General features: G+C 44.1%; 1 protein-coding gene across 5 annotated transcripts in view; it reads right to left on the reverse strand.

Annotated features, from left to right (window-relative positions):
• mfap3l (microfibril associated protein 3 like) overlaps window positions 1–14,288 on the reverse strand; it is a 58,435-nt gene extending 44,147 nt beyond the window's left edge. Inside the window, exons 1-4 of one of the 5 annotated variants that reach the window (XM_069941365.1) lie at window positions 13,913–14,288; window positions 7,738–7,851; window positions 7,238–7,309; window positions 854–1,255 (exon numbers count right to left, since the gene is read on the reverse strand). In XM_069941365.1, coding sequence (XP_069797466.1) covers window positions 854–1,118 — 265 coding nt within the window. In that variant the 5' untranslated portion in view covers window positions 1,119–1,255; window positions 7,238–7,309; window positions 7,738–7,851; window positions 13,913–14,288. Of the gene's footprint in view, window positions 1–853; window positions 1,256–7,237; window positions 7,310–7,737; window positions 7,852–12,059; window positions 12,111–13,912 lie in introns of all 5 variants that reach the window. The other 4 variants (XM_069941372.1, XM_069941357.1, XM_069941382.1 and 1 more) reach the window with 4 other exon arrangements.
• Between the last annotated feature and the right edge of the window lie 1,060 nt (window positions 14,289–15,348).

Genomic DNA, 15,348 nt, shown 5'->3' on the forward strand with positions numbered 1-15,348 from the left:
GGCCCATTTTCTTTGGAGTTATGAAACCGTGCACATAACGAGTCAATTAGGGATGATTTAAAACAGTGGCTTCAAACATTTTCTTTCCAATCACATACCACTTTAAATAATCCCTTACTAATCACAGAGCACTTATGGTACAGGGAATACTTAAGGTGTCATGTGAGTTTAGTGGGGCATTGGTTAAGGGGATTCAATTCCGGAGTTGCAAAGTAATGTTTACCGCTCTATAAAAGTCTGGTTAGACCACACTTGGAATATTGTGTTCAGTTCTGGTCACCTCGTGACAGGATGTGAAATCTTTGGAAAGGGTGCAGGGGAGATTTACCAGGATCTTACCTGGATTGGAGAACGTGTCTCATGAGGCTGGATTAACAGACCAAGGGCTTTTCTCTTTGAAGCAAAGAAGGATAAGAGGTGACATAATACAAGATTATGAGAGGCATGGATAAGGTGGACAGCCAGCACCTGTTCCTGTTTCTTTGGGTGAGACTAGCAAGCACTAGAGGACATCTGTAAAAGATGAGGGAAGGAATATTTAGGGAAGTTGTCAGGGTAAGTTTACACAGAGAGTAGTGGGTGCCTGAAATGCATTGCCAGCAGTGATGGTGGAGGCTGATATGAGAGGGACATTTGAAAGGATTCTTAGACAGGCACATGGATACAAGAAAAATAGACAGTTACGGGTGTGAGGTAGGTTAGGTTTAGTTTGTTGAGTAGTTTTGAATAGGTTGGCACGACATCATGGGCCGAAGGATCTGTACTGTTCTATGTTTTATCCCCGTGAGGATACGCTCGCTAAACACTGAGTAAAAAGTGCTTCACATTCTTACGTGCTTGGGTTTGAACTTACCAGCCTCCAGATTCAGTAGCTGCCCATTGGAGTTGTACCACTGAACTTGCGGCGGTGGGTCACCACTCACATTGCAGCCAATGCTTACACTGAACCCCTCTTTGGCTATGAGGTAGTCCATCTGGGACGTAATAAAAGGCACCCGTCCGGCCATCTGCTCCGTCCCATCACCAACGGTGCGGTTTGCGTCCTGGCCGAGGGCGCTCAGCAGGTAGCCAGACGTCAGCAGGAGAAAGCAGCATCGTAGGTTGACTGGCGCAGACATCTTGCCTGCCAAGTCGCCGCTGACCACCTAGTCTTTAATTGTGTGCTCAGGGGTCGTCACTCCCATATTAAGACATAAACAGTGATATTTCTTGGTATGCAGCTGTATTTTTCAAGTTTCATTGAAGATGGCGCAACCTAGAAATCAAAATGAAGGTTCAAACTTCAAGCTTCAGTTTACAGTCACGTAATAATAAGTCAGAATGTTACTGTAGACACGCGATACACTTCAACTTTTGTCTATCGTAAGGCAAACAAAAAGTTGCCATGAGCATTGCCCAGTGCCCGAACAACAGAAGAAAGAGAAGCAAGGGTCCCTTCCGAGGCACTGAGGGTGCTTAAGGTGGTTAGGAGATACAAATGGACTTTTAATAAAGGTCTACAAGACTATGAGGCATAGATAGGACGGACAGCCAGCACCTTTCTCCCAGGGCAACAACAGCAATACCAGAGGACATCTGCATAAGGTGAGGGGAGGAGAGTTTAGGGGAGAAGTCCAGGGCAAATGTTTTACCCACAGAGGTCCGGGTGGCTGGAATCCATTGCTAGGGGTAGAGGTGGGGACTGGACCAATTGGGACATTTAAAAGACTTAGGCTCATAGACGCAAGAAAAAATAGATGGTTATGGGTGTGAGAAATGGAAGGTTTAGACTGTTGAGTAGGTTAATAGAGGGCAGCTCAGCATTAAAGGCTGAAGGGCCTGTAATGTGCTGTAATTGTGGTGGTACACCACTGGCCTACTGCAGGGGGAAACCTCTGTACCTGCAGGAGAGTAAGGGGACAGGACAATACCTGGCCGGCTGTCAGTCAGTCGGCCTGAATGGATCAAGCCCCACCTGGTCAATCAACCTCCGTTATATAAGCCTGTGCCAGCCTCCCGAGGCCTCACTCAGAGTTGTTGCAGCTACAGCCGGCCTGGCTCTGTGGAGGTTTTTATGGATTAAAGCCTGTTGTTCAGTCTTTACCTTGTGTGTGTCTGATTCTGTCTAACAGGGCATCACAGTAATATTAAAATAAAAACACAATGCTGGAGAAACTCACCAGGTCAAGCAAAGATAAAGATACATAAACATTCCGGGATTGAGCCCTTCATCAAGGTATGAAAAATTGTAGCCAGGTGCCCAAACAAAAGGGGGGGGGAGGGACGGCAGGTAAAGAGAAGGGAGGGGGCATACCAGCAAGCAGGGCGAGGAGGGATGGCTCTGCGAATGGGGAGGGAAGGGGGTGAAAAGAAGGGAAAGGGTAAAGGAAGGGATTGAGAACAGAGAGTAGGCTGGCAGAAACCGAAGGTCGATGTTAATGCTGTCCGATTGAAGAGTACCCAGACAGAAAATTGTTGTTGCTCCAAATTACAGACGGTCTTGGTGGAACAGTGCATGAGGCCATGGACAGACACGTCAGCATGGGAGTGTGGCGCAGAATTGAAGTGTTTGTCCACTGGGAGATCCCTGTCACTGATGCAGACAGAGGGAGCGTGCTCAGCGAAGCATTTGAAGAAGCGTTTGACGGCTCTAGGCCTGTACCCACTGGTGTTTAGAAGGATGATGGGGGATCTCATGGAAACCTACAGAATATTAAAAGGGCTGAAGTGGATGTGGGGAGGGAGCGTCTAGGTCCAGAAGGTGGAGGTCCTGTGGACAAAGACAGCTCCGGAGGTCAAGTCATTGGATAGATTTAAAGCAGAGGTTGATAGGTTCTTGATTAATAAGACTGTGAAAGGTTAAAAGCAGGAAGAAAGAAAATGGGGTTGAGAGGAAAAATACACCAGCTACGATTCAAATGGCAAAATGGCCTAATCCTGCTCCTGCATTTTATGGACTCGTAGCCAAACGTGGGTGTGGTGATATGTAATTATACCACTAGGACACCAGGGATCATCCCAGTGACCTTGTCTATAAAGCAGTCCAGAGCTACAGTCTAGCCTTCCAGGTTCGTCTTGCAAAGAGACAAGACCTCTTAGTGTACATATTAGTTTATTAAAGCTGTCTTATACTCGCACCGCTGGTGTGGTTATTGTCAGTACAGTGAGTAAGCGGGATAGGCCCCTTGGTTGTCATTGACAAGTTGGGTGGAAGGGCCTGTTTCTGTGCTGTACACATCTATGACTATTGAAATGTTTCCTGGGCTCAGGAATGAAAGGAATGCCGACAAACTGGAGAAGCTGCCATTGCCGATCTTAATTCGGAGAAGATGGTTAGAATAGGTGTGATTAAAACCAGAAAGTGTTTGTGCGGAGTTGTAAAGAACAACTGTTTTTAATCAATATACAGCATAACCTGTGCATGGATTTTACATCTCTTGCTCTGCAGGCATTGAGTGACAGATTGTTCTGACTGACAGGAAGTAGATGGAGATTCATAAGCCCCTTTCTCATTGTGAAACCACTAAATTGGCGGTTCAACCAACTGTTTTAAAAGACCAGCAGCGCCGTTCACACTGGATCAATGCTAAACGGTTCTCTGGGCCCTTACACATTTACCACCCAGAGCAGTGGGGCGGCTATCCTCCAGCGGTAACATCCTACATACCCCCTTCCCCGGTCACACCGGGTGAGCCAGTATACTGATTCAAAACAAACCGGTGATGATACTACCTCCCGAGGCGGTTAATCCTCGCAGCTATTTGACCCCTGCATGCCGGTTCACGAGTGTTCACACTGCCATGTTAACCGGTAAATTGGCAGTTAATTACTGGGTGCCAGTGTGAAAGGGGCTTCTATAATTTCAGAGTTATTACATCACTGAAGGCTATTCAGCCCATTGAGGCCATGCCTTTCAGACCCATTCCCCCGTCTCTTTCCAAACAGCCATGCATGCCATACGCCTCCATGTGGCTTAATGAAGGCCCAAAATGATTCAGTGCTCCAGTATGTTCCAGATCACTTTTGCATTAAAAATATATCCTTCACCATTGTCCTGCACTTGTGGCATTAATTGTCATTCTATCCATCCTCTCTCCACCCATCATGATTAGCCACACTGTACAATCTCCTTTCGATCATCTCTGCACCCAAAGACCAGCCTCCCCAAGTTTCCCTCTAAAATCCCTCACACCAGAACCCATTCTGGTCACCAGCACCCTTCAAGAGGTTATTGGTTAAGTACTTGAAGAGAGTAAAATTGCAGGGAAGGGGAACAATGCAAGTGAATGGGGCTAACCAAAAGAACCAGTGCACAAACATTTCCAGGTCTATTATGATTCTCTGGCACATGGAATTAGAAATTAATAAAAAGAAACAGCGGGAACTCAGCAAGTCTGGCAGCATCCATGGGTGGAAAGAGTCAATGCTCTGAGTCAGGACCCCCTCGTTGTGTCTGATATAACTCTTGTTATATCAAGGGTGAGAGGTGGGGGAGAGAGCGGACAAAAGTTAAGGAGTGGCCAGAAGGAGATAGGACAAAAGTGGGAGACCTGGAGAAGGAGAGCATGTCGAAGGAACCAAAGACGTTGATCCAAGCCAAGGCTTTTATTAACTAAAAGACTGGAGCATATCACATGTAGTCCAGAATTACCTGGTCTGGCTAGGAGCAATCCTTTAAGACCTGCCAGTAGGTGTGGCTACGGTCTCAGCCAATCACAGTCATCCTACACTACAATCTGTACATATACACATTGGTGATAGAATCTGTACTATCACAGAGACCTTTCCCACCATCTCTCCAATACCCAACCACCTATTCGCCCCTTCCAGGCTTCTTCCCCTCCCCCTTCTCTCCATCTTCTTGTGATATGCAGTAAAACTCCTGGTATCTGGAAGTCCAGCAACTGGCTAATCGAGGAAAATAAATTTTAAAAATAAAAATATAGAAGAATAAAATAATAGGTAAAAAATTTACATTTAAAATTGTAAAAGTAAATGTTCTCTGAAGTAACACAAATCCCTTTGGTGAAGATGGGAAAAAAATATTCAGCCAGTAGAGTGCCTTGGTTGTGTGAAACAGCAATGGTGTCGTCCAGGATGAAGATCTGGTTGATGCTGCTCGCCGTTGGAGTGTCTCTCTTAAAGTGTCTCCTTATCTGGGGAGGAGTCACGTGATGGAGTAGTGGCCGGTAGGATAAAACCAGCCCTCTCCAGAAAAGAAGAAAAAAAGTTAAGAAAAGACAATAAATATAAAATATAAGAAATAAAAGATAAAGTTGCAGAGAAGAGAAAGAAGATGGCACCAAAGAAGGAAAAAGTAAAAACAACGGGAAAAAAAGAAGAAAAGACACCGGAAAAAAAGAAGAAGGCCTTACCTGCACGAAGGAACAGGGAGCCGTGGTGGCGAAGAGCGCCCGATCTCCGAGGGTGGTGTCGGCCCTGCGGAGTCGCGACTCCCCGACCGGTGGACTGCAAAAATGGCTCTCTGAGCCAAACAAAAGTGCGCAAATGCGCATGCACGAGGAGTCGGGCATGAGCAGTGCGCAATCTAAGGTAAAGGAAAACACCGACAGGAGGGGGGCTCAGCCGAGGAGCGGGCAACCGCGGCGCGACCAGCTGAGGGACGCCCGACACCAGGGTTCCCAGCTGGAAGATGAGGAAAGCGGCAGGAGAGGGGGTGAAGTACCAGGTGAGAAAGAAAGTCGACGGGGTGAACGGCAAGAGGAGCGCAGCAAGAAGCTCGACAGATGAGCAGCTCAGGAGAGGACCAACAACAAGAGGCCCACCAAGAAGAGGCCCAATAAAGTGAGACAAGCTACTCATCAGGAAAATCAGAAGAGATACGGATACAAAGAAAAAAAGAAGACACAAACCCAGGTACAGACACAAAAGAAGAGGAAGAAGACCAAGATCTTCACAGAGAAATAGAAGGTAAAACTGATGGACAGAATATAGATAAAGCTTTTTTTGAAGAACAAATGAGAACATTAAAAGAATGGTTGTCATTAGAATTTAGTGCAATTAAAAGAAAAATGAAAAGAACAGAAGTTAAAAAGCAAAGATTAGAACTGGTCATGACAGAAATAGGGAAAAGAGTAGAAAATGTGGAAGAACGAGAAATGGCTGTAGAAATGGAAGTAAACGACTAAAACTAGCTCCAAAACCACAGGCACATCAAAAACCATTTAGTAAAATTTTTGAGATATACGACAAGAGAAAATATACTGGAAGGGGCAAGGAATAAAATTAGAGAAGACAATAAACCATTGGAATACAAGGGTCAAAAAATATTTTTTTACCCAGACATAAGTTTTGAACTCTTAAAGAAGAGGAAGGAGTTTAATACAGCAAAATCGATCCTATGAAAAAAAGGCTATAAATTCATGTTCAGACTTCCAGCTGTGCTTAAAATATTTATATCCAGGGAGCAAAACAGACTGTTGTCAGATCTGGAGGAAGCACAAAAGATGCAATAAGAATGAAGAACAGCAATAAAGTATATATAAAGATGTAAAAACAATGTATATGTAAAGAATTAAAGAAGGGAAAGAGAAGAGAAGGAAGGAAGTAAGGGGGAAAAAAAAGGAGAACTTTGTTATATGTGTAAAAATAAAGTGTTTTCTGGGGGACTTGGGTGGGGAGAGAATAACCGTCATTGCGAGCAGGATCGCAATCCAAATGGAAAGGGGAGTTGTGGTTGCCCGGCAAGCGATAAGGGGCAACTCAGAGGGGTGGGGGGGGAGTTATTTGGGGTTAAGGTAATATTGGATGTGGGAGTTGTTGGAGTATTTTATGTTTTAAATATTTTGTCATACATTGAGTTTTAAAAGGGAAAACTGAGAGATGAAAATGGGGAAAAAGGGGATGGTGGTGGTGAGGAAGCGGAAATGAGGTGTCAACAGGATATGAGACGGCCACGTTGAACTATATAACTATAAACATTAACGGAATACATAACCAAATTAAAAGGAAGAGGCTATTAAATTTACTGAAAAAAATTAAAAAATAGATATAGCATTTGTGCAAGAAACGCATCTAACTGAAGTGGAACATAACAAATTAAAGAGAGACTGGGTAGAACACGTAGCGGCAGCATCATATAATTCAAAAGCTAGAGGTGTAGCGATATTAATTAATAAAATGTACCACAAAAAAAAAGTGCCTCCTTATCCCTGTTTAGTAAGAATCACCCCAGTCAGAGGCTTTATCTGTAAACTTGGGGGAGAGGGGGTTAATTATCTATAATGTTCTTATTCACCTTTGGGGTGGCTCCTTAGAGGGGGAGGAACCTGCAGTTGCTGCAACGGTTAAATGTTTTCAAATAATGTGTCTGAAAAATAAAGTAAAATGTTTTAAGTTTTATATATTCATGCAAGAGAATTTGTTCAGACTAAGTACAGTGTAGAATCTTTTAAACTTTTTATTCTTAATGCAGGTGTATTAGTTAGGCATCGTAAGAGTGAGTCTCAAGCAACTGGAAAGTACACTTATCCGGCATCTACCAGTCCGCATAGGTGCCAGATACCAGGGATTTTACTGCACAATATCACTCCTTCATACTTTTAGTCTTAATTAAAGGATCCCAACCAGCAACGTTAGCTGCCCATTCCTCTCCACGGATCCCACCAAGTCCCTCCAGATCTTCTCTCTTTGCTTTCTCATGATTTCAGCATCTGCAGTTTCTCACATAAAATCCGCCATCAGGTTCAGAACTGGAGACCAACAGGCACAGTATATTTTTTAAAGCAAAATCTGTACCCAAGTCTTCCAATAATTAGAGGCCAATGAGTTGAAGAGGGAGACGAAGCCTTCATTACTGCGGTAATCATACTTCTAAGCTGATCCACTGGCCGTAGAGTGTTCTGGGACATCCTGGAAAGTATACGAAAGGCACAATAGAAAAACAAGGCTTCCTTTCCTGTCTTTCAACTTCATTAAAATTTTTGCTTCATTATGCAACAAGTCAGCTAGTGTACCGTCAAAATGGAATTAAATATGTGAGGGCTTTAAAGTTATAACATATACAAGCTACTATAGTGTTGTGTTATTTCATCGATTAAAAATAGATAATTAGCGGCCACTAAATTTAATTTTTTTATTTTAAATTTTAAACTTTTACATTTTAAAATTTAGATATACAGCACAGTAACGGGCCCTTATGGCCCACAAGCCTGTGCCACCCAAATACCCCAATTTAACATAGGGTTCTATCTAAAAATATATATTGATATAGGGGCAGCACGGGTGGTGTAGAGGTTAGCGCGACGCCTTTACAGCGCCAGCGATCGGGACCGGGACTCAAATCTCTTTAAGGAGTTTGTACGTTCTCCCTGGGTCCGTGTAGGTCTTCTCCAGGGGCTCCAGTTTCCTCCCACTGTTCAAAAAGTACCGGGGATGTCAGTTAATTGAGTGTAAATTGGAGGGCACAGACCCGTGGACCAAAATGGCCTGTAACTGCACTGTATGTCTAAATTTAAAATGTGTATAGAGAGAGAGAGAGAGTGTGTACAGGTTCTTTGGCCCACACTGTCGTGATGAACTCTATAAACCTACTAAAAAAATATCTACACCTTCCCCATCTCATCAACGTGCCTGTTTAAGAGTCTCTTAAATGTCCCTATTGTTCCGGCCTCCGCCACCATTCCTGGCAACGCATTTCAGGCAACCACTACTCTTAGTGTAAAATAAAACTTATCTCTGATGTCTGCCTTAAACATTCCTCCCCTCACTTTGTATAGATTTCCTCTGATGTTTGTAAATCTAGCCCCGGGATAAAGGTGCTGACTATCCACCCTCTCATAATCTTGTAGACCTCATCCAATCAGATCTCCTCACAACTTTGTGTATTCCCAGCTTCTTCTCATCCCATCCACGTAACTAACGTTCCTTATCCTTGGACTCTTTCTGGTGAAACTTTGCTCATCCCTTTCCAAACCCTTTCATTATTTGTCTGCCTTTTGTATGTCTTGTGGTGATACGGCGATCTCTGTACCTGCAAGAAGACCCCCTAGGGGGCTGACTCCACCTGGCCAGCTGTCAATCAGCCAGCCTGAATACAGACCCGTGGCAGTGTCTCCTGAGCCAGTCACACAGGAGCCACCGAAGCATGAACTGGCGTTCAGACTTTTATCTGAATAAAGCCTGTTGTACAGTCCTTGAGTTTTGTGCTTGCTGCTACCACAGCACATCACATGTCTAACATTCTTTTTAAATTAATTTTTAAACACCCCCCCCACCTCCCATTTTGAAGGGTGGGAAAAATCCAAAGCTCCCAGAATAAATCCATGCAGACACGGGGAGAACATACAAACTCCTTACAGACAGAGCCGAATTTGAAGCCAGATCGCTGGTGCTGGAATAGTGCCGCACTAACTGCTATGCTGACCAGGCCGCCCTGTTTTTAATTTGTTGTTTTGCGGCAGTTGGACCGTGCCAAACAGGGCGCAAAATTAGTAGAAAATTTTGTAAATACAAGATTTAAAAATAATTCATAACTAGTGCAAAAAAGAGAAAAGGTGAGGTAGTATCTGTGGATCAGTATCCATTCAGAAATCTGATGGCAGAGGGTAAGAAGCAGGTTTTATCATGTTGAGTGGGTGTATCTTCGGGCTCCTGTGCCTCCTTCCTGATGGTAGCAGTGAGAAGAGGGTGGTGAGGGTCCTTGAGGATAGAAGCTGCTTTCTTGAGGCACAATCTATAAAGATGTCTTTAATAGAGTGAAGGGTGGTACCCAAGATGGCGCTGGCCGAGTTCACGACCCTCTGTTACTATAATAAACACTATATTTATTGAAGGCATTATACACTGGCACAGAACCACAGAGAACTGCTGTACAGAAGGAAACCATTTGGCTTGTCGATCTTTACAGGCTCTATACAACGGTCATCCATTTAACCTACATCCCCTGCACCTTTCTCCTCAACCTGTTTTTTTATTTACCTTTTCAACACTTGCCCAGCTGTCCTTAGAAGGCAACATGGAACCCACTTCCAATAATTGAGTGCCTTTTCTGGGTCTGCTGCAAGATCCTCTCAGTGGCCAACCTCTTCAATTCCACACATCATTGCTCGCAAACTGGAGGTACAACATTATATTCCGTCTTGGCAGTCACCAACCAGACAGCATCAATATCAACTTCTCCACTTCACATTCACCCCCTACCCCAGTCTCTCTCTCTCTCGCTCCCTCTTTCTTAGCCCTCTGCCCCCTGTCACTTCTCAGTTTTTCTCTTCTACTCTCCCGCCTGTATTCACCTTATCAGCTCGCTCTTACCTGTGAGCCTGTGTTCCTCCCACTTCCATATCCCCAATCCTCCCCGCCCCACCCCCCCCCAATATTTTTATTCAGGCACCTGCCTGTTTCTCTGCACAGTTGAAGATGAGCTCAGAACTGAAACGTTAATTTCCTTTTACTTCCTAAGGATGCTGCTTGACCTGCAGAGCTTCTCCAACGCTTTTGTTGCTTGCTCTACATCTGCAGATATTCTTGTTTACGCCCATCCATTAATCTTCCTGGGCATCCATTCTATTTCTTCTGCCAGTCACCTTCAATATACGTCTCCTTATCCATGGCCCATCGGCCAATGGGAAAAGTTTCTCTTGGCACTTTAAAATAGTTGGCATAGAACATTACAGCATGGTATCAGACCACAATGTTGTGACGGCCTATATTATTTTTAAAAAAGCCTTCCCTACCTCATAACCCTCTATTTCCCTTGAATCTATATACCTGTCTAAGAGTCTCTGCCCCTATCGTCCCAGCCTCCACAATCACCCCTGGTAATGCATTCCAGGGACCCACAACTCTCTGGTGTTTGCTAGTCTCAACCCGGGAAAAAAAAGGTGTTGGCTGTCCACCTTATCTATGCCCCTCATAATCTTGTGGATCTCGTTCTAACAGATCTCCTCACAACTTTGTCTATTCCCAGCTTTTCATCCTATCCACGTAACCAAAGTTCTTTATTCATACTATCTGGTGAACCTTTTGTTGACCCTCTCCAAACCCTTGACCTCTTTCATTATTTGTCTCTCTTTTATATTTATTGTCTCTTTTTAATTCAATTACTGTATGTGAATGATTGGAGTTATTTTACAAAGTACCTGTTCGTTGCAGTCAGTAAAAATGTCAGTGTCCCTGCAAATTCTATATGTGGCAATATATTTATTATCTTTTCAAATGTGGCACTGGACACTAGGGCACTGTTCTCCGGTTACAGTCGAACCAATGTTTTACAAAGGATCATCCTGACTCCCTTTGCCGTCTGTATCTCTATTTATAAAGTGTAGGATTCTATCATCTGTTTAAATAGTTTCTCCAGCTGCTCTGCCATTTTCAATGAACTGTGTATATACATCTCTATGGCAACCTATCAAAATCTTGCCCTCAAATTTAAATTGCTTTTTTTCAATTTTCCTGCTTAAATGTAATAGCAGATTTCTCAGCATTGATTTTTCAGATGCCAGCTAATTTTTTGGTTAAAAAATCTGTGCATGCTAGAAATCTGAAATATTTTAAATTGCCAGAAGAACTCAGCGGGTGGAAGGATGAACAGAGTAAACTTCCCTCCCCTGCATGTTCTCCATTTGCCTCACCTGCTGCTTCGGAGAGGTAGCTAACATAATGGAGGACCCATCACACACTGGATGCACTCTCTTCTCCCTGATAGGATCAGGGTGAAACTATGCAGCAAAAATCTTAAAGACAGTTTCTTCCCTGCAGCCATCAAGCTCCTGAATGGACCCCATACCATGCTAAGCAAGAGAATGTGCAGATGCTGGGGTCTTGTGCACCACACAGAAGTGCTGGAGAAACTCAGCAAGTCACACAGCATCTATAGGAAGTAAAATCAATCAACGTTTCAGGCCTGAGCCCTTTGTCAAGAATCTGGTAAAACAGGTAGATGTCGAATAAAAAAGTGGAGGGAGGGAAGAGGAAGAGAGGGGAGGAGAGAGGAAGGCAAAGTGGGAGGGTCCTACACGGATGCAAAGCATTCATTTAGCATCTGCCCTCATCCCCTCGGATGATTTATTTTTCGGCAATTTGGACTACCCATGTTCCCATGTTAATCCATTTGGCCTCACCCTATCAAAGGTATTCCTTTTGTTCTTCTAAGCTCCTGCACACCTTTGTTACTGAAAAAGAAGCATGAAAGGTGATCTAATTCAAATAAATAAAATCCTAAAAAGATTAGATGTTGCAATGGTTTCACTAGTGGGGGGGGTGGGTCCTCAAACAAGGGGAAGTAATTCATTTAAAACTAACATTTCTTTTCACACTGGGTGATGACTCTATGGAACTCCCTGTTCTGGCAGGTGGAAGAAACTGGATTACTAGAAATACTTAATTTAATTCTATGCAATTAAATTTAATATTTAATTAAATATTTGATTTTTTGGATGGATCTTGGAGTAGAGGGGTACAGAGGAATGGCACAGGAGAGCTGTGATCAGCGTTGGGGTCCTATTCATTTTGAGGCTTGCTCAAAGGGTCTGATGGCCAACTCCTGCTCCCAATTTCTTGTGTGCTTGTGAAAACTAATTTGCTTTCTCCCATTTTGTTGAAGGATCTCAGGTCTGAACGATTATTCTCCTCAGATGTTGCCTGACTCGCTGAATCTTTCCAACACCTTCGGTTTTTATTTCAGATGTCCATCATCTGCAGGTATTTTATTGAACGTCCCTTTTTTTTCTCCAATTTCCCCCCCCCCAGCCACTCCTTTCACTGTTTAAGTGCCTATAGAATCATATTAGATTTTGGGGCATACGTTTGATACGTAGAAATGCTAAACATTGGCAAGATTAAAGCCATATCTCATAAGGTGGCATACTTCGTGTCATGCTATTACAGCGTCAATGACTAGGGTTCGAATCCCACGCTGTCTGTAAGGAATGAGTATGATCTCCCTGTGTCAGCATGGGTTTCCTCCCACACTTCAAAGACATATGGGGGTTGTAGGTTAATTGGGGTATTTGGGCGACACAGACTGGTGAGCCGAAAGGGCCTCATACCGTGCTGTATGTCTACATTTAAAATTTAAATTTAATACCTTTAAAAATGTAAGATATTCAAATGAAATATGTGAATAGGTGTTTTTCAATTTTAAATGCAGACATACAACACGGTAACAGGCTCTTCCGGCCCCCAATTGCACCCAATTAACCGACCAACCCCGTACATTTTGGGTGGGGGGAGGAAACCCAGCAGGTTCTTCCGGGGGACAATGTACTCTAAACTCCTCACGGTGCCACATTCAAACCCAGCACAGTCTAGAAGGGCAGAAGGATTGCTGGCATATTCTCTGGTTCTAACCGTGCCACCCCAAATGGTGAGAGGAGGTGGAATGCTGTGGGCTGCTCTGGGCTCCCAGCTGTTGGATGGGCATCAGTCCTTTGGAAGGGGTGCAGAGAAGAGCCACTGGATAGATATGGGCTTGAGGTATAACATAATAAATTGGACCTTCATTCTCCAGGAAGGTGAGGAGTGATCTTTATAGGTTAGAGGGGCATGGATAATCTTTGGTTTTCTAGGCTGGGCATCACTAGAACAGGAGGGGATGGGGGTCATCAGGTGAAGGGCAGGAGATTCAGGTAGGGGAGCAACTTTTTGCCACTCGGAAGGTGCAACGAGCTGGAGAGGCAGGTCCCACTGACGACGTCTGGACAGAGCCAAGGAGAGCGAGCGCAGGGCCAAATGGAACGAACCCAAGGAGGCGAACTTGGGACGAGGGGGTCCGACTCGCGATTGAATGTGGTCAAGTCGCGATGCTATTGCACTGGCGAGACCCTTTAAAGGCGCCGCGCGTTTGAAGTTGTTGCAATAGGGTGACATGTCGGGACTCTCGGAGGGGACACGGCTCTTGCACACGCTCGGTCACATTGCGATGCTCCCCGCTCTGTCACGTTGAGGGGAGCCAGGTATCGAGTGTTTGACTCACCAGATGATCGGTGTCATGGATTTAGCCCACCACTTTGTCCTCTCCCACACTGGTCTTTGCAGATGCCAGTTTCCAGGGGCTGCTCCCAGTTTCCCTTCCAAGGCACTTGTTAACAAGCATTTGCTATTTTTTTCCAAAATGAGAAGACATCCTCGGGTTTCGTAACTCTCTCTCTCTCTGGGTCCGTGCACCACTTTCCTCATTTGCAGCGATTTGCTTGTTTTGCATTGAAGCCACCCCTCCCCTCCATTCCCCTTGCCCTTCTGCCCCGAGCGCCCAGCAGCTTCCAGCCGGCCGCGGAGCGCCAGGTCCGCCGGCCCCGGGTTCTGCAAGGTGACTGACGGCTCAGGAGAGCCGCGGCGCTGACGGCATAAGTCAGCCCGGACGCCCGGGACGCTGTGTACAATCATCGCCACCTTCAGCGGGCGAGCCCACGAGCAGGCCGCCCTGCACCCTGGATGGCGTAAGTGCGCGCTGCACGCCGCGGCGCCCAGCCCCCTCCGCCCAGGCATAGGAATAATGTAATCAACGTCCCCAGTCCCGACGTCTTACTTAACTTAAACTTAACTCTAAATTAACCCCTCTATTCACAAACTTTGTGTGTGTGTGTGTGTGTGTGTGGGGTAAAACCAAGACCAATTTTAATAACTTCTTACTTAACTCTAAATTAACCCCTCTATTCACAAACTTTGTGTGTGTGTGTGTGTGTGTGTGTGTGGTAAAACCAAGACCAATACAGATTAATCTCAGAAATAATAATTGTTATTATTAATTATTAATAATTAATAACTTCTTACTTAACTTAAACTTAACTCTAAATTAACCCCTCTATTCACAAACTTTGTGTGTGTGTGTGTGTGTGTGTGTGTGTGTGTGTGTGTGTGTGTGTGTGTGGTAAAACCAAGACCAATACAGATCAATCTCAGAAATAATAATTGTTATTATTAATTATTAATAATTAATAACTTCTTACTTAACTTAAACTTAACTCTAAATTAACCCCTCTATTCACAAACTTTTTGTGTGTGTGTGTGTGTGTGTGTGTGGTAAAACCAAGACCATTACGGATCAATCTCAGAAATAGTCATTGTTATTATTAATAATTAATAATTAATAACTTCTTACTTAACTTTAACTTAACTCTAAATTAACCCCTCTATTCACAAACTTTGTGTGTGTGTGTGTGTGTGTGTGTGTGTGTGTGTGTGTGTGTTTGTGTGTGTGTGTGACCCTGTGTCCAAACCCACAAAAACTACTAAGAAATATATATTTTACAACTAAAGATTTTAAGTTTAAAGATTAATATTAGCACAAATCTGTCACAACTTCCCACAAAGTGGGTAACTTTTATTCACCCCCACCAGGGAATTTTGAATGAATGATTCAAAAGCAAGATAGAATTCTTTTCACCATTTAGGAGACGTGGCTGTCACTGG

The sequence above is a fragment of the Narcine bancroftii genome, chromosome 1 (assembly GCF_036971445.1).
Source record: "Narcine bancroftii isolate sNarBan1 chromosome 1, sNarBan1.hap1, whole genome shotgun sequence".
NCBI classification, from domain to species: Eukaryota; Metazoa; Chordata; class Chondrichthyes; order Torpediniformes; family Narcinidae; genus Narcine; species Narcine bancroftii.